This window comes from Pseudorca crassidens, chromosome 5, assembly GCF_039906515.1.
Source record: "Pseudorca crassidens isolate mPseCra1 chromosome 5, mPseCra1.hap1, whole genome shotgun sequence".
NCBI classification, from domain to species: domain Eukaryota; kingdom Metazoa; phylum Chordata; class Mammalia; order Artiodactyla; family Delphinidae; genus Pseudorca; species Pseudorca crassidens.
Window position 1 is genome coordinate 126761666 of NC_090300.1, and position 20446 is coordinate 126782111.

Here is a 20446-nt window from a genome sequence, read left to right on the forward strand (position 1 = left end):
TTGTAAAATATCAGTTGTAGTTTAATCTTATATGGGTGTAATTCAATTTTGTAATATAGTCTTTAAGAAAAAAAGTATTTTCTGTTTGTGCAGAGAAAGTTTAATTTCCTTTTTTTTAACTATATGGAATAGCCTTTTAACATTAACAGAAAAAAATGAAATTGGCCAGTTAATGGTTGAAACAAGGACATAAAATTTAAACTACTCAATTTTTTAACACTGGCCAATATCTGTTTTGATCATATTCACTTCAATCTAAGATGCTCCCTTTCCTACTAACCAGTAAAAATTTCATTATCTTATGGGAAATAACTGAATCAATTCCACCATAGCAAACTGAACATATACCATAAGATTTAAACTGCATATGGAGAAAGTATACAGTTAGTGAGGTGAGAATAAACTTCAAATGTATCAGTTTGAATAAGTATCACATATAAAAGTATTTTATATCTCTTTATCCCATTTTTTTGACAGGGTTTTGTGACAAGTGTTCTGCATTCCAACATACTTAGCAATTTGAAATGTCAATGTAGATAAAAGCCTAGATATTCTGCTGCACAAGGACTATAGATATTTCACAATTTCCCACAATTTATAGTTGCACCAGATTTGTAACAATTATTAAAAACGTTCATTTCTAAGTTTTCAGTTATTCGAAACATTTATCAAAAAAGTGCTGTTATCGACAATACTATTTCTTTTTAGCCAACTTTTTTTTTAAATAACACAGTTTATTTTAATTTCCTTTCTTACATTAAACTATGTTACTTTACCTCATACTGACATTTGACAAGGTCCCATCAATATTCCCATAGAAGAATAATAATTTCATATTCTAGATTATTCACTTTTTACAAGGAATTGTTTTAAAAAGATAGATACTAAAACCTTAAGGGGGATTGGGTGGATATTAAAAAAAAAACAACTAACGGTGAAAATTATGAACCACTTGAAATGTTATTCCATTTAGAAGTATATAGAATCATTATACTAATTATGAATATATTTTATATAAATTTATAGTATTATACAGTGTCTATTTTTGAAATATATAGACATAAATTATCTAATGTTAATTCAGTCACAAATCACATATAAGAGACTGAGTCTATTTCCTAGTTTCTTAAATCTAAACATCAAGCAGGGATTGACATGTCTACATGTATTATGGAAATGGGTATGGAATCAGAGACAGGGAAGGCTGGACAGATATATATATATATTTTTTTTTTTATTTATTTTTTATTATTTTTTTTTTGCGGTACGCGGGCCTCTCACTGTTGTGGCCTCTCCCGTTGCGGAGCACAGGCTCTGGACACGCAGGCTCAGCGGCCATGGCTCACGGGCCCAGCCACTCCACAGCATGTGGGATCTTCCCAGACCGGGGCGCAAACCCGAGTCCCCTGCATCGGCAGGCCGACTCTCAACCACTGCACCACCAGAGAAGCCCTGGACAGATATTTTACAGCCATAGCCCAGGCCTCTACCAGCTCCCTCCTAACCATTTAAACAGGCTCTATTTCCCTATGTATCTCTAGCAACTCCCTATACCGTCTTTTAGGAAAAGATCACAGTTAGGTTTTTTTTTAGTGGTGTTTATTTATTTTGTTTTTGTTGATTTATTTATTTGTTTATTCAATTACAGAGTCCATTTTTTTAACCTAATAATTTATCACTTAATCAACATCCTCCACCAGTTACCCCCAATATCATCTCTAATATCCATAAATATCTGTTAATTTCAAAATATACTGTATTATCTCATACATCTCCATCTTTGCTCACATCATGTTCTGGCTGAAAGGGACTCATCATCAGACAGAAAGCTTCTTATTCTTCAACATCATCATAGAATTTATCTTCTCTATCATGCCTTCCTTGACCACTAACTATCAACTCATATGCTTCTTCCACCTATTTGCTCAGGTCATATTATTTTTCACCACTAGGAAAGCATTCGACTGTACATGTCTTACTCACCCTTCTCAATACATTAAGAACTCCCAGAGAAGAGAGTCCTTTTCCTTTTTCTTATTTTATTCTCACAACTGCTTGACAAAGTTGTTTAATTACATTGTGATAAATTGAAGGGTGATTATATGTCTTTGACCAATTTATCCCTGGTCAAAAAGATCACTTTTGTAATATAAAGGACTAGATGATATTTTGAAAAGATACTTAACTTATAATTCCACCTTTGTAAACAAACATCTATAGAAAAAGACACTTTTAGGAAAAAAGTATACGGCTTTACAATTATTAATGTCAGTTGTATTATAAACATGTTTATGATTCCCTTTCCATTACTAAACCAATTTTCCACACTTAGCTACTTTTTCTTCCCCCAAATCAGATATTTAGTTTAAAAAAAAGTCTGGTTTATCAGTGCTACCTCCTGACCCCATCTTCTTCTAAAGAATACCTCTTAGTAGGGAGAAGTGACTTGAAGGGAAATTTTGGATTCACATTGTTTTTATATTAAAAAATTAGTTATACATGTAAAATCATTTTGACAAAAAAATCAAAATGACTAGAGAATAGAGACACAGTAGTAAGGAATAGGTGAAGTAAAATGCAATCTTCACCCCATCCCCAAATAATAGGGTTGTATGAAAAGAAAATTGGAAGTAAGCAATAAACTGTCTACATCAATATTGTTTAACTGAGTACACACAGAAAAGACATGACCACCTTTTGAAGATGTACCAAAAATAGCCTGAAGATTTTAAACATATCTAAACGATAGCACAAGGTTTATTGATATATTTGAGTAATGTTGAAAAATTATTGGTGAATTTTACTTATATCTTTTGAAATCTGAAAATTTTAAATTCCTAAGTGAATGTGTGGATACTACAAAAAGTTTTATCAAAGAACAAGAAAGCTAGAAAATCACAATGAACTTCCACATAAGTATTAATCTCCAGCATGACTTTTATAATTTGTTTCGAGATATATAAAGAGCTCCAATGAACGCAATACATGTTCATTTAAAACACAGCTAATTACCTCTGTGTGATACTAAAAACTAAAAATCCCTCAGACAGGTCACAAAGCACTTATAAATTGGTATAATTACATATAAGTATGTACTTTTCTCAAGGTTCTAACAGTCTTGATTTTTAATATATTTTTTAAGATTTTTCATTTTAGGGCTTCCCTGGTGGCACAGTGGTTAAGAATCCGCCTGCCAATGTAGAAGACACAGGTTCGAGCCTGTGTCTGGGAAGATCCCACATGCCGCGGAGCAACTAAGCCCGTGCGCCACAACTACTGAAGCCCGCGTGCCTAGAGCCCGTGCTCCACAACAAGAGAAGCCACCGCAATGAGAAGCCCGCTCACAGCAATGAAGACACAACACAGCCAAAAAATAAATAAATAAAAATAAAATAAAATATTTTTTCATTTTAAAATTCCAATATTCTTTTCCCAAAATTCAATCCTTTATAAAAGATGCTGCAGTTTTCTCTTCACTGATGACAATACTCTTCACAGCCATCACAGATTTACTCACATTATGTACTTTTTTCTTTAAATTGTTCACTGAAAAACGTGAGATTACACATTGTACCCACAGTTTTCATACAGTTAGTTCAGTAAGCAATTAAATATCTGAATAAAATGAACATAAATGCACTTAAAAATTTGCTAATAAGTGCATTTTGTCAGAAAACTGAATGATGTAAATGCTTTATCTCATAAATACTATGAATTGTCCAAAAGGAAACCGATATTTCAGAGTAAAAGACTTGAACACAAAGAAAGTACAGTCTTAATTTAGGAAGGAGACTCTGATTCACTCTGTAATAATCTTTTGAGAGTTTTAATCTTAATTTTTACTAAAATGAACTTGAATGTGCCTAAAATATTGTGCAAAATAGCCACCACAATAAAAGTAACAATAAAGATAACCAAAAAACTAAAAATTAATGGTGAGCTAAAGAGGAAAAAATGAATTACAGAAGAAAAGAATACCAAAATATATGTATAGATATTCTTGTCCCCGAACTGAGCAAAAGTCAATGTCACCTGTCAGAGACAATAAGAGCATTATGAATAATTATCTTTCTGTCATTCATTTTAACATCAGTCTTTCAAAGTTCAAAAAAAATGATTTTAATTTGACATGTAGAAGTAAGGGAGGGACCAAAAAATAATTTACGATATGAATAATTAATAAATTAAAAAAGAATGGGGCTTCGCTGGTGGCGCAGTGGTTGAGAGTCCGCCTGCCGATGCAGGGGACACAGATTTGTGCCCCGGTCCGGGAAGATCCCACATGCCACGGAGCAGCTGGGCCCATGAGCCATGGCTGCTGGGCCTGCGCGTCCGGAGCCTGTGCTCCGCAACGGGAGAGGCCACAACAGTGAGAGGCCCGCGTACCGCAAAAAAAAAAAAAAAAAAAAAAAGAATGATATTAAACTAAAATCTTCTTGAGTTCTGGTCACAGTGGAATGCACATCTAAAACTAGAAGAATGAAAATATACTTAAACCTTAGGCCTTAATGAAGTGTGTTTATCAAAAACAAGAAAAAATACTTGTAAAATATAAACATGTATTTACAGTTATTTTATGCATCCTAGTTCATGTATGCTAGCAATATTCAAATATTTATACTTGCTAAAATCTAAGAAGGTTTTGGGTAAAAGAAGTTCTAATTTTTTAAAAGAAAATACTATAAACAAATGATGAGTAATGAGAGGTAGCTATAAACAAAGTGAGCGTAAAGTAATATATGTACAGTGTCTTGGAATTCCCAAAGTACCCTTCATATATGATTCTCAAAGAATATTTTAGCTAGGATACATGGGAACTGTTATCCACATTTCATCAGTAATGAAATGGAATAAAATTATAATTATGATTTCGATATAACCGATTATAGTGTGTAGGCCACAAAATGAGTGAGCAATACCATGGTAGAGATAAAAAATATTAGAATTTCAATCAATATTTATTTTATATCATTTTAATTTTTTTTATGTTTTGTAATTGTACATTGCATCTTTTTCAAAGGATTGATACATTGTAAAATACTTTTAAAAGAAAAACACATATCATAGGAGGAGAGACTCAATTTTTCTCTGGATGTACATGGGGAAGCAATAAAAAAAAGGAGTTCGGATTGGAGGAAGAATATAAACTCCAATCATAGTTGCTCTTGAGTTTGTTGTTTGAATTTTTTAAACATTTTGGATTAATGGAAAATGATATAATCATCCTTGCTGATGCAGTTTGCCATGATTTTCTCCTTCTTTCCATTTAATACAATTAAAGGGGTATTGATCAGACATTGGAAACCTCAGAAGTTCAAACATTTGTTTCAAACAAACATGTTAAATATGAATGAAAATTGAATGGATCTTAGCACAGGGAGATCAGCTCGGTGCTTTTTGACCACCTAGAGGGATAGGATAGGGAGGGTGGGAGGGAGACACAAGAGGGAGGGGATATGGGGATATAAGTATACGTATAGCTGATTCACTTTTTTATACGGCAGAAAATAACACAACAATGTAAAGCAATTATACTCTAATAAAGATGTTAAAAAAATGGAATGGATCCATCAATTCAGGGATTAACAGCAGTCACTATAAATGCTGGAGATCCATGGTCATGACATAGAAGAAAAATGTGGTACGTGGAGAAATGGAAAGAGTGGGACATTGTGCTCAGTTTGTTATAACAGCAGTTTTCAACATTTCCCTCTTTAATAGTGAATTTTATAACATGCTTGAATCAAAGTTTTCTTTGTTTTTTCTACTTGTGATTACACCTGCAGAAGTGATTTGAAAGTCATGTTGTTTCAAATATATAAAAGTAGATACCTGGAATCATCTTTCTAAAAACCTAAAATACATAAATATGGCACTTCTATGAATATAGCTGATTCCTCATTTAGTATAACTGAGAGAAGTCTATCAATCCTAAAGGCAAATCATACCTAATTTAGGTAATGTTTAGCAGGTCAAGTATTCCCCGTAGGAAATAGAAAGTCTTATAAATGTGACTTTTCTCTACACAGCTCCTCAGGGTTGGAAAATATTATTTTCTTTCTTGACAAGTGGATTATGTCAAGGATTGTAAAGCCTGCAGCTTCATCTATGTTGGGGGAATATTGTGATTATATTTCATTTTCACTATCCCCACTGTTTTTAAAGCTGTTAAAGTTTATCAAAATTTTAAAGCTTTAAAAAATTTTTTTTTATGTTGACATAGTCTAGACCCTAGTCTCATTTTTACACTTTGGCTCTTTTTATTATATTTTCTTATTCTTTGTTGATTTGGGGGTTCCTAGGAAAAATATCACAGAACATTAACTTATCAATTTAAGATAATTTCCAAGTATGTAAGTGGCAAGTGATTTTGGAAAACAGCTGTCTAACATAACACAACAAGAAACTGTGAAATCTTTAGTTGGTTTTTAAATTAGTGCAATGCATTTTCTTTTAAAAGTATGTATTACTCTAGAGCATATCTTTTATAGTGCATGGAGATTACCATAATTTTAGAAGCTCTTACTATTAAATCTAGGCCCTTCTTAATCTAAAAATCTTACCCTTTTATTCCTTTGTTGTGTTTTGGGAAATCCAATGAATGAAATTTAATTTGGGGAATTTATGCTTCATAAGTAAAATGGGACTTAAATAGCTGTATGATAAGCCCAAAGATGTATGTTAATTTTTAACTTATTTTAGTACGTATCAGGAAACCCCTCTAATACTGCACTAATTTTGTAGCACTCAATAAATGTTTGTGAAGCCTAAGTGAATAAATAGTCCTTTAAAAAAAATAATGAAACTGTGTAGACACAAAAGTCTTTAGATAACCCAAATGTTTGATTTTAAAGTAGTTGAATGGCTGACCATCACTGCTTAGATGGAGCTCAAATGCAGCAAGTCGTCTGCTTCATCTTTCCACATAGGATGAACCATACGTGTGTATAGATTTATACCTAGATTTTCCAGAAATCATTTGATATTTGAAAATATGTTACACTAGGCAGAATGAAGGAAGAATATATAAACAGGAGACAAATAGACCTACCTCTATTGTGGAAAGGTATAGTATCTAGTTAATGTCATGATGAACACCAAAAAGGGCTTTTCTTTTTATCTTTTATACACTTAAACTCACTGTATTTAGCGATATCCCTTATGAAAATAACTACCACTATTTTGGAAGTAACAAACAAATCTCCATTTTAGGACACTTTAAATTAAGAAAAAAGTTTTTTCTCCATATCTTTATCACAACTTTCCACATCTAAAAGTAATTCTCAAACTATAGAAAAAGAGTTAACTAAAAAACTGAACTACTTATGGAGTCAGAAAGCAATGCTACTTTTTAAATTGTAGTGGTTTTTGAAAAACTAATATAAGCATAGTATATTTAATGGGAAATTAATGTAGTGTTTTAGCAATGAGTTAATTTCTACAACAGAAACATGAAAACACATGCATACGACGGATTTGAAATGAAGTTTTTTTTTTCTTATTTTCTTGCTTTGATTTTATATTTTGATGACTGTTAAATTGCAAGTACATAAAGCTCTGGGGATACATACTGGTTTAGTTAGCCAATTTTTAAATTTCACGGTGTGGGAGGTACAGCTTGGAGGGAGATTGTAAAAACACATTTAGTCTGATTTTCATATTTGCTTTCTATAATAACATCTGTACCTAAAAATAGATGTTTAAATTTTTGATTCCTAAATTATTTATTCTTATTCAATTCTAATATGAAATCCCTTTTCAAAAGAGCAATGCAAAAGATCACTAAAATAGAAGCTGAAAATAAGAATTCAAGAAAAGTACATAAAAGCAAGAAATAATTAGTTGCATAATTATACCTCATTTAAATAGTTGTTTTTCCACTAGTTGTATGGGAAAAAATGGATATTGACATTTTTATGCAAGCAAATTATACATTTTAATTTAGTCACTTAATTTTATTTCTATCTTTTGATTATTTGAAGCTTAGTATCCAGTACAAAATATTGACTTGAACACAGGTATAAAACCGGGGAATTCCCTGGTGGTCTAGTGGTTAGGACTTGGTGCTTTCACTCCTGCGGTCCATGTTCAACTCCTGGTTAGGGAACTAAGATCCCAGAAGCCATGTGGTGAGGCCAGTATATTTATATAAAACCGGAAGCTAAATATTCTTCATTTGTACAGATCTAATATTAAGGGTATTAAGGGTTATCTTGTGACTTAGGTCACTGTACTCTCTGGATATCATTTTTCTTATCTAGAAGATAGACCTAAAAATATTTTTGTTTAGGTAATGGAGTTTAATAAAAATTATATCATAAAACACACATGTAAGTATTCTGGGAAACTGAAAAGATTAATTTAAAATCCTTTAAAAATAAATAAATTAAATAAATAAAATCCTTTAAATGATTGCTATGCTCAGTTTCAATTTGTTAAGTTATTAAAACCATAATTTAAAGAAAGATTTTTTGTATGTTATTGAGGAAATAAATTATTGCTAGTCCCCAAATCCTAGTGATGTAATGTTACACATGATGATTATGACTTTGTGAAAAGTCCAAAGACAAATAAGTGAACTTTCACAATAGATTAAATTGGTGTCAAAAGAGAAAAAGAACAGAAAATTTAGCTTTTATATTATAGCCTACTTTCATGGGATATGAGAATGTGTGAGCATTTAAATACATTCTTAAGCTGAAATATTTTTTTTAAATCTTTCAAAAGAAAATGTAATTAAATATTTATAACATAAATCTATTTGACGTCCGTGCCTATTCTATGCAATGACAAAAATATATTTGGTTTTTCATAAAAAATAACTTCTAGTAATCTTCCAAGATTGTAATCTTGTTAAGATTGTTAAGAAGGTATAATATTGTTTCTCTAGAAAAAAAGTAATAGCTATTTTAGCATCAATATTCCCTTACTATAAGGTGCTTTACAAATATAATGTTTCTAAGAGCTTTTTCTAACTTGGGAATGGAGAAGATCAATATACTGGTTTAATGCTTAAAAAGTCACGAATAAAATATTTATCATTTAAAAGCTAACTAGCTAAAACTAAGTCATTTTTTTTAAAAATGATCTTTTTCTCAGGAGAATAGTCAATGCTTAACAAGAGATTCTGAAAGTTGCTGATGAAGAAACATATTTACTGGACTAATTTAACTTTAGATGGTCTATTTTTTTCACCAAAATCTCATTTTACTAGAATTTTGTAATAATAATAATAATAATAATAATATAGTAATAATACTCTTTAAATTTTTACTTAGTGTTGGGCAAAAGTGTTTGAGGTGTTATTATATTCACAAAAATCTTTCCAACAACCTCATGACTTAGTTTGTGGTGGTTGTTTTCCTAAATGTACCCATTTCAATAAAGAGGCATCTCAGCCTTAGAGAAAAGTTAAATGACTCAACCAAGGACATATAGGAGTAAGTGATGGAGCCAGGATTTTCTGACACTAGATCCAGTACATTTAAATACAAAGCAAGAGTCTTCACATTTTAAAAGGGTAAATGGGGATTTATATATTGGGCCAGATATATCATAACTGAGTTGTGGGATTTATTGTCTAGAACTATGTCTGCATGTGAGAGGAACCTAAATGAAGTAAGAAAGAAGTGATTAACGTTCAAATGTTGTTTGAGTCAATATATCCAGATGGACTAAAGCTCAAATGGAGATGTATTTTTCTACTATTCTTGTCTGAGCTTTGGTTGTTGAATCATGTGAAGTACATCCAAAATAATTACTTATGAACACTGTAAAACATATTTTTGCTTTACATATAAGCAAAGATATTTCATAGCTGAGTTGTCTTCATTATATTATAATAGTATATTCAAATGAGAATCATTTATATTTGAAAAAGGATAATGGAAGAAAATGCATAAAATGATTTCTTAAATCACTAAAAGAAATCCTGGTGTGCTTGATATATTATTTTTATAGCATGAGGCACTAGATTTTTAAAAATTATGTATATAGATACAACTTTGAAAATTATTAAATAATATTTAGAATCTCATTGTCCATTTGTATATTGGAACTTTGCATAAAAAAAGATACTAAAATTCCATGGTTGAAAAATATTTTTGTTTCTCTAGTTTTTCCTTAATATGGGTTCATGTGATAACAGTTGTGTGGAAGCTAACAATTTCTCTGGATATGAGCTAGGCAATTTTTCTACACTGAAAGCATCTAAATAGCATGTTAAAATTTGATAGGGGAAGGAGATTCTGAAAATGGCATGAAAATTTTTTTTCCTCCACCACTGTCATGTGTTTATCACCTGTTTTCTCATTATCAGAAATAAAATAATTATAATCAAAATCACAGTTTTCTTGGGCATGTGAGTTCCAAGTTTTTTGATTCAGTGCTTAAAGAGTTCTTATGTGCAACATCATGGGGACACTGTAGAATATGTGTGTTCTAGCACACGTGAAGAACAAAGCGCTTGTGTAAGTACCAGGCACCATGTAACAAATAGAATGATTTTTATTAATCTATCTGCAAGCTCTGAGAGTGTTAAGAAATATAAATAACATGTATTTCCTGGAAAAAATAAAATAAGTTTAGACATTAGACTCAGAAAAATAAACTAGGATTCAGACAGCTGTGACATATTCAAGACTGGCTTGTTAGTGGAAGATTCAACATAAGGACAGTTATATCAGTTCCTTTGGATCACAATTTCTTCAGTCATGATTAAAATATATTGGACCTAACTTTAAAAATACAACTTACAAAATCTTTGGTTTACATATACATTTTTTTCAGAAGTGGTTTTCTCAAAACTCAAATTTGCATCTCTCCCTGTATCTGTCACTTGCATTGCACACCACTCACAGACTGAGCATGTGATTATGATGCTGAGTGAAAATTATATTTTATGATTAAAAATGATAATTATAATTTTATAATGTTACATAAGCAAATTTTAACATGATCATGTTGATCATTTTGAACAATTCTATAAAATTGTCATATAATTCTCTTTTTTCCCTCTAGATAACACAGTATCACCAGTCACCAGTTTAATCCTGTGTCTTTCCATTGTGCTCACTTTCCTATCTACATTGTTATAGCTGTGTAATCTACCCTCATATTCAACTACAGGCATATAAAGTTTGATTCATTTTTGCTGTACTAGCCACTCTTGCCATTTTTACTCTGTCAGTCAGCCTATTCCACCCTATTCTCCATCACCTGTTTCATGAATTCCATGGCTCTTGGAATTTCCTGCAACCATATGTCACAGAAAAGTGGCTCCCATCTTCCCCTACCTTTTCACGATATGACTTCAGAAAGGTCATAATTACCACAACTCTGTAAAAGTTTGCTTCTAGTCTAATATAATTTGTTAAAATATTAACTGGAAAAATACAAGTAAACCATTTATTCTGAAATGATGATTTCTAAAATATTTCTAGCCAGATATTTTAAAGAGCATTCTTTGTCAAAGCAAAGTGCTCCAGCATCATTTGCAAGCCCAAATCTTAAAACTAAAATGATTCCATATAGAGCATTTATTTAACACTTCTCTTACAGGAGTTTTAACTATATTTTTTCTTTTAACAAAGTGATGATCTATTTAATGGCTCTGACTTTCTGGTAGAGTATAGTTAGGGTTATGATTAAATATTCATCATCTTCCCCAAAGATAATCAAGGAGTATATTGGAAAGAAGAGTTACTTAGGGTGTTTTTTCTAAAGAAAGTTTGTAAGAAATATTTCAAATCCTTAACATGTCAGTTGCTTAAAACATTGTTTGAAAACCAGAAAATAGCTCCCAGCAATCATGAAATTGAAGTATGCTAATGAAGATATTTTTTCCTGTCTCTTAAGTTGAATATTTCTTGGATAAGATGATTTCTTTTTTTAAATAACTGTATAAACTTTTCTAATTTGGGGTTTAATAAAATTATTTTCTTTTATTTTTAAGACACACTTTTTAATGGTCTTGGGCTTGGAGCGGTCATTGGTCTGGGAGTCGCTGCACTCTTGTTAATTCTTGTGGTAACAGACGTCAGCTGCTTCTTTATTCGACAATGTGGGTTATTGATGTGCATCACCAGGAGAATGTGCGGGAAGAAAAGTGGCTCCAGTGGTAAAAGTAAAGAACTTGAAGAAGGAAAAGCTGCATATCTGTGAGTATCAGACATCTGCATCAAAGTAATGTTAGACTCTTTGTATATCACTACAAAGAGCTCAAAATTTATGTTTTCTTCATGCAAAACTTAGAGTGAAATGCAAAAAGCTTTCCATATTAACATCATCTTCAAAAGTTCTCTCATGTTCCTACGCAGACAACCCACACTACTCCAGGCAACTCCCCCTGCCCCAGGCAACTAATAATCTGATTTCTTTTATCATAGATAATTTTTAGCTCTTATAAAGCTTGATATAGTTTCCTACAATGTGTATTTTTTGTGTCTGCCTTCTTTCACTCAGCATAATGTTTTAGAATTCATTCATGATATTCTATGTGTCAGCAATTCATTTCATTTTATTGTTGAGTCATTTCTATTCATTTTTGATACATACATTTAGGCATGTATGGTCTCATACATTATTTTCTAGGCTTAGGGATATAGGAGAATCCATTTTGCATGGCCACATTGTTTTGTTTTGTTTTTATATTGTTTTTTGTTTTGTTTTGTTTCTCCAAAGCCCATTTCAGTCTTTCTAGGCAATTTGTCTATGGCCATTTTTCATGGATATTCTGTAAGGAATATTTTCACTTCATGGGATAATAACTTAAATAGTATACATTTTCAATTAAAAAATTACGTTAAATATTACAATCAAAATGTCATCTGCTTACTTGTTGGACACAGCACATAGCAAAGAACAAACAGAAATTAGGCTCTACTTCATACTTGAAAGAGATATTAATGTATGACATAGTAAATATAGTGGAAACAATTCACTATTCAATATCTCTTGCTTTCCTCATAGAAACATATTGTACTTCCTAATAACTTGCTGTATTTTTAAATTGTCTTGTTAACTAAATAAACATATCACCAAATTTAGTTTTAGTTACTTTTTCACATATCAAGAAAACAATGTACTATATAACATAATTATACATATATACATATGATATATATATGCACACATTGACTCAAAACTGAATTTTATATATCTTCATTTTTGCTTTGCTATTAACTAAATGGAATAAATACTAGGTAACAAGCACTTCTATACAATCTAGGGATAAAGTGGTGAATAAAACAAACAAGAATTTTGTTCACATGGAGTTCGTGTTTCAATGTAGGAAGACAGATAATCAACACTAAAATTGAAAATGTCTGGTAGTGATAAGCACTAAGAAAAATGAAAAACAGAATGACAATTGTTACTAGAGGTTGGGTCCTTAAAGACTTCTCCAGGGAGATGAAACTTAGGCTGAAGAGTGAGTGATAAAGAGTCAGAAATATAATGATCAAGGGGAGGAATGTTCTAAGCAATGTAACAATAAATACAAAAGCCATTAAGTCAGGAATGAGCTTGTTACTTAAAGGCAAAATGGATCTGAGTGGAATGAGACAGGGAAAGAGAGTGGTACCAATCAGGTGGGAGAATTATCTGAGTACAAAAGTGTTAAATCTTCTTGGTCAAAGTAAGGAAATATTTTTAAAATAGAAAGCAACTAAAAGTTTTTTTAATGGTTTATTTAGCTACTTGTGAAGAAGGATAACTGGAGGGTTGGTAGGTGAAAAGGAAAGATTTAGAATGAGGGAGACTGGGTAGGAAAATCTTGAAATATTCCAGGTAGAAAATGATGGTCTTCTGTACCAAGCCTGTAGTACTATAGGCATATAAAAGTGTATAGCACCCAAATATAGATGAGGTAGAGTCAAGTACTGCTGACTGATTCAACTTTGGGGTGAAAGAAAGAGAGAAATCAAAAAGGACCTTCACTTTTTTGTCTTAATTAATTACAGGGATGTTGATGACCATGTGCAAAATAATGAGGTACATCTAAGTTCTGCTGTTTGTTTTTATTTGACTTTATTAATTGGTAATTTATCCACCAACACTTTTGTTTGTAATTCCTGCCAAGTTTAATTAACCTTAAAGACTTGGAAAGATGAAAACACATGGTTCATTCCATGCTTGTTGCTCATCATAGGTTTTTAAATCACAATTTCCTCTGCCTTAGGAAAACAGTTTTCAACTCTTTTTCAAAAATTCATTATTCAAATTGGAAAAAATAAAATAAAACCTCAATGAGAAATAGGGCATAATTGATTTGATTAATTGGATATATACTAGCTTCTAAATATGACCCCAAGCATTCTAAGACTAGTCCTTTCATGTTATCACAAGTTATAAGACTATGTAGATTTCTTACACAACACATTAACTAAACACTTAGAGCATTCTTATTTAAAGAACGTTATATTGCAGAAAAAAAGAGAAATTAAAGTCAATGGCATACAGGATGGCATTGTGTAAAGTTCTAGAATATTCCATTATTTGGCTTTCAATGTAAATTAGCATTTATCTTGAATTCTCATAGTTTATGTTATAAAATGGTTAAAGATTACTATTTTACCAAACTTTATGTATACTCTTATTTACCCAAGCATTAATTTGCAATAGCAAATATTTATTGAACACCTCAATAACCAGGCACTATCTAAGCTCCAGAGATACAACTGTGAGGAAGCAAACTAGTCCCTGCCATCAACTAGTTACTGTGATGGGAAACACATTTCGATTAAAAAACAATCAAATAGATAAATTAATAAGAAATTTCTGTTGTAAATACTACTTTTCAAAAAAGAATGAATTTACTTAATCAGACTTAGCTGAGCAAGTTGTGAAAGAACTAAAATATAAAAAAGAATAGGAAGTAACTAGTCAAGTGTGTGTGTGTGTGTGTGTGTGTGTGTCTGTAAATGGCTTTTCAGCATGCAGAAAGAGGGATACATAGCTCTGGCCTCCTTTACTGCCACATGGGAGAAGGGAAATACCCAACTCAAGTCCACTCTAACCATTCTGTTCCACTTAAAGGGGAAAAAAATGAGAAAAAATTATGAAGTTCACAGTTTGGGGCCACAGACTCACTAAAAGACAGAGACCGAATCATGGGACTATGGAATGCATCCTCTTTACACCATAATTTACCACCTCATTACTAAAGACCTATATTTAGCAGTTCCTTCTAGCCAGTACATCATGTCCCACTATCAAGAAAAAACTTACAAGGCATACTGAAGGCAAAAATCAGTTTGAAGAGATGGAGCAATCATCAGAACCAGATTCGATAAGGCAGGGATGTTGGAATCATCAGACCAATATATTTTTTTTTTATGGTAAGAACTCTGATGGATAAAGTAGACAGCATGGAATAAGGGATGGGAAATGTAAGCAGAGGTGAAAATTCTAAGAAAGAATCTGAAATAAATGCTAGAGATCAAAAACACCATAACAGAAATGAAAAATCCCTTTGATCAGCTTATTAGCAAGACTAGACATGGCTGTGGAAAGAATCTTGAGAAGATCTTAACAGAAAAGTCAAAACTAAAAAGCAAACAAAAAAAAAGACTGAAAAAAAAAAAGAAAACAGAATACCTAATTCTGTAGGACAACTACAAAAGGCTAAACATATGCACAATAGGAATACCAGAAGAAGAAAGAAAGAAAGAAAGGAACAGGAGAAATATTTGAAACAATAATAACAGAGAACATCCCCAAATTAATATCAGACATGAAACCACAGATCCAGGAAATTCAGAAGATACCAAGAAGGATAAAAATCAAAATTAAGCAAAAAAAACTACACTTAAGCATATAATTTTCAAACTACAGAAATTCAAAAATAAAGAAAAAATCATGAAAAATGCTAGAGAAGCAAAGGTAAGAATTACATCTGACTTCACACACCACACAAACATACACCTCCCCTCACACATACACACACTGCTTTTTATATGTACATGTGTATATATGTATGTGTGTGTGTGCAATTTTTCTCATATAACAATGCAGCTTCAAAATGTCCCATTTCAGTACATGAATTTCTGACTCTTTTTTAAAATAAATAAGCAGTATTCCATAATATTATATATCATAGTGTATTTTTCCACTTCTCTATTATTAAAGTTTAGATAAGACTTTCAATATCTTTATAATATTAAAGTATATTATGCTGTTTTGAACTTCGTTTTTACATCAATTCTGTTGTAAATGTATGAATATGTATTTCCCAATTCTCATCCCAAATAATCACAGAACATATATTTCCTACAGTGCTTCTCAAACACTGACTATTATCAGTTTATTTTTCAATACAATAAGTGAAAAATATCATTTAAAATTTGCATTTTTCTAATCGGGGTTGAGTCTGAGCTTATTTGTTTTATGATTTTCTTTTGGTCACTTTATTCTTCTTGGAATTTCCTGTTCATATTTTTTACATATTTTCATAGAGTCGTTTGACTTTTCTTTCACTTGTTGATTATATAATGTGACCCTTAATCATTTGATGTTGCATTTGTTGCAAGTATTTTCCCCAATCTATCCCAAAGTTTGGATTATGCTAGTGATGCCATTATTTATATGAACTTTACATTTTCATTTAAGAATTGATCAACTGTATAAAATATTCTTTCTCAGTTTGCATCAAGATATTTTCACTTTGCTCTTATTTAATTTGTTCAAGTTGCAAGTTTTAGTAGTATATTTCCTAACATAAATCCTCCTTGCCCTCCTAGGATGGTGATGACAGTTAACAATGATTGAGTACTGCATGTATGTAAGGCACTATTCTAAGGACAAAGCAGAAATTAGTTTGGTATCTTTATCTTCTCTGTTTTACTAACCAAGCCAGAAATGTTTATGCAGGGAGTTGGGAGAGCCAGCCAGGTTGGTTCTAGGACACATCCTCTCAACTGCTCTGCTACACTTGTCATCATTTTCTGCTTAATAATCAGTTCTAGAAATCTGGCCAGAATTTCTATGTTTACCAGTTTATAAATTGTAAAATTTTCTATAAATTTTAGCATATATTTTATGCCAATTTAAACAAAATATTGTTTTGTCACTCTATAATTCCATATTGGTAATTATTCTGATATCACTAGAAGAATAATTAAGTGTAATTTATACAGAATAGGAATTTAGACTCATGTAGGTTATATGTGTGCTTCAGATAGTATTTATTGTAATAGGAAAGGTTGGAAACAACCTAAATGTTTGTCAGTTAAAGACTTCAAATACATCATGGTGAATATATACAAGGGGAAAGTATGCACCATGAAAAAGATTGAGGCAGCTCTAAATGCTCTTTTATGTCTTCCAGCTAATACCTAGTGTACACTGAAAAGGCAAAATTACACACAGTTAGTATGCTATCTTTTCTTTAAAATAATTCACTTTCACACATACATGCTGGCATATGCCTACAGTATCTCTTGGAAACAAGGCAAAAATTTGCAACAGTAATTGTCTCTCTGATAGATAACTAAATATCCTACAGACAGTGGAAGGGAGAGTCACTTTTCCCTCTCCACCCTTTTGTATTATTCTGTACTGTATGCTAACAAGCTAAAAATCAAAAAAGATCATTAAAACCAAAAATAAAGATTTTAGGACAACTCACAATTTTCTCATATTACTCCTTCATTTCTTTTCGATAATGTTTATTTTATCCTTTCTAGTTTAAAGTTCTTTGCTTATCCGTTTATTTTTGGTAAGAAAGTATACAATTAAAATCCAAATTCACTATCTTTTCTATCTTTTCTTTGCATTCTGTTTCATTTCATCACAGATCTGTACCTGTTATTAAAATAATTAAAAGTATAATCTGTTTTTTGAATCACTTTTCTGCTCATCTTGATGATGTTTTGAATCATCAGTAGCCATGCTTTTCAAACAGTATCATCTACTCTGTCATCAAGAGCATTGGTATCATGAAGAATGTTTTAAAAGAATCAATTGAAGAATAACAACAACAGCAAACAACCAAGAAAAAAAAAAAAAAAACTAAAATCTAATGGTGAAGTGCTTCTTCATCATCTCTACTATTATACAGATCTTGCTTCCTTGGAGCCCCAAAACAGAGGATGTTGTTAAATATGTTTGAACCACCAACTCCAACAGACATTTGAATTTTAAAGGTGTAAAAAGAGTTCTTCACCGTTGACTTCTAGATTTTCTTCAAAATTTTATGTGTTTATGTGAGGTACCTACATACTCAAACAAAAGCAACAACCTGCCACCTGATCAAAGTGTTTTATTAGCCTTAACATTTTTCTTTTCAGGTTTCAGCATTTGTGAGGTCTGTTAAATATTTGAGTCATTGTTGGTTTTTTTTTTTTGTTTGCATTATTTTAAATGTAATCCTAGTTTACTTGACTTTAAAGAACTAATTCCATCATCATATGATGATGAAACCACTACAGTATCAAATAGGATACGCTCACTGCCCTAATATGACCAGTGCTTCACCATTATGTCCTGCCCTCACTCCCTCATCCTGAACTCCTGACAACCACTGATCTTTCTACTGTCTCTATAGTTTTGTTTTGTTTTTTTCCAGAATGTCATTTAGTTGGAATTACACAGTATGTAACCTTTTCAGACTGGCTTATTTACCTTAGCAATATGCATTTAAAGTTCTTCTATGTCTTTCTTTGGCTTAATAGTTCACTTCTCTTTATTGCTGAGTAATATTCAACTATATGGATGTACCACAGTTTGTTTATCCATTTACCTGTTGAAAGACATCTCAGTTTGTTCCAATTTTTGGCAATTATGAATAGGACTTCTGTACAGATTCATGCACAGATTTTTTTGTGGATATAAATTTTCAGCTCATTTGGGTAAATACATAGGGCACAACTGTGGGATTGTATGGTAAGACTATATTCCTGGGTAGTTGAGAACACCCATTCCTTCCTAATTTTTTTTCGTGTGCCATATTTGAAATCTGTATGATGAGTACATCATTCTCAACCCTTATATCTCACTTCATTCTTTATCATCAGCAAATGGCTTCCTTGTTTTTCTTTCTTTTGTTTATTTTTTGTGCTACAAAACCTTGTAGTAAAATTTCTACTCACAATTATAAATTACACTTAATTTTAGATTTTAGACATCTAACAAAATGACATGGATAAGAAATTATAAGTGAAAATAATAATGCATACATGTTACAATATTATTCTTTTTAAACTATTTTCTTAAAAACATAAATATATTAAATATGTCAATGGTTACATTATAGTTAAAATCATATAAATTCAGAGACATTTGAAACTAAAAGTATCTTATATAAAGATATATAAAGTATCTTATATAAATTTTATCTTCCAAATTTTGATATAGAAGCAATGTTATTTTTCAAATAAAACATGTTTTTATTTGATGTTATTTTTAAAATAGCATCATTTTATTTTTAAAATAAAAATATATATTTAAATGTGTATGTGTATGGCTAATTAGGGGGAAGAAGCTACTTCATATCATAACTTTTATTTAATGAAATAATTTTCATTTATTTTCCAAAAGAAACTGCATAAACAAATTGAAAATTTGAACTACTTTTGTGAAATATTTAACAAAATTTTGATGAGGAAAAGAATTCTAGACAAAATGGAATTTCTTCTTTCTATTTTTTCTGAACAATATATGGCTAGATGAATTTAAATGGAAAAAATATTCTTAGTGGTATTCTTATTCTGACCAAGCTGGATCAGAATCCATGGGTAGCAAGATTTTGTAGAGATTTTAACCATGTTCCATAATGCATCTTTTTTTACATTTCATAGGTAAGTGTTTTTTTTTTCTTTATTTTTCTAGGAAAGATGGATCAAAAGAACCAATAGTGGAGATGAGAACAGAGGATGAAAGAATTACTAATCATGAAGATGGGAGCCCAGTAAATGAGCCAAATGAAACCACACCACTAACAGAACCTGAGTATGTAGCTTGAAATGCTTAATTATTCTTGGATAAGTATTTGTAAAATGATGAACACATTGTCATTATTTGTAGCACATATTGACAAATAACATCATTTTAAAAACAGTGTTGTTTCTTCTTCAATGAAAGTACATGTGAATATCTAAAATCCATTTTCTATTGCGATATTTCACATGAAGATTTTGTATCGTCAGAGAAAAATCTCCTGTTCACACATATACTCATAAGTTTATGTAAAAATATCAAAATGATGCAAGCATGTCAAAAAGTTGGATTTTCCTACACTAATCTTATTGTTTAAGAAAGTGATACTTGCAAAATGTGATTGATTTTTACAGAAATAAAAATGTGTCAGAAAATTAGTTATTGATTTGAATATGAATATGACAGTCTAAAATAGAAATAGTGTGAAATAAACACATCTATACACTTCCCTTTGGAAATCAGAAGTCTTTTCAATGAAGCCAAATATTACACAGCAAAACAAATTCCCATC

General features: G+C 31.1%; 1 protein-coding gene across 1 annotated transcript in view; it reads left to right on the plus strand.

Annotated features, from left to right (window-relative positions):
* NCAM2 (neural cell adhesion molecule 2) overlaps positions 1 to 20446 on the plus strand; it is a 495236-nt gene that overhangs the window by 467806 nt on the left and 6984 nt on the right. The window contains exons 16-17 of the mRNA XM_067739240.1: positions 11954 to 12158; positions 19828 to 19947. Of these exons, the coding sequence (XP_067595341.1) occupies positions 11954 to 12158; positions 19828 to 19947 (325 nt within the window). The remainder of the gene's footprint in view (positions 1 to 11953; positions 12159 to 19827; positions 19948 to 20446) is intronic.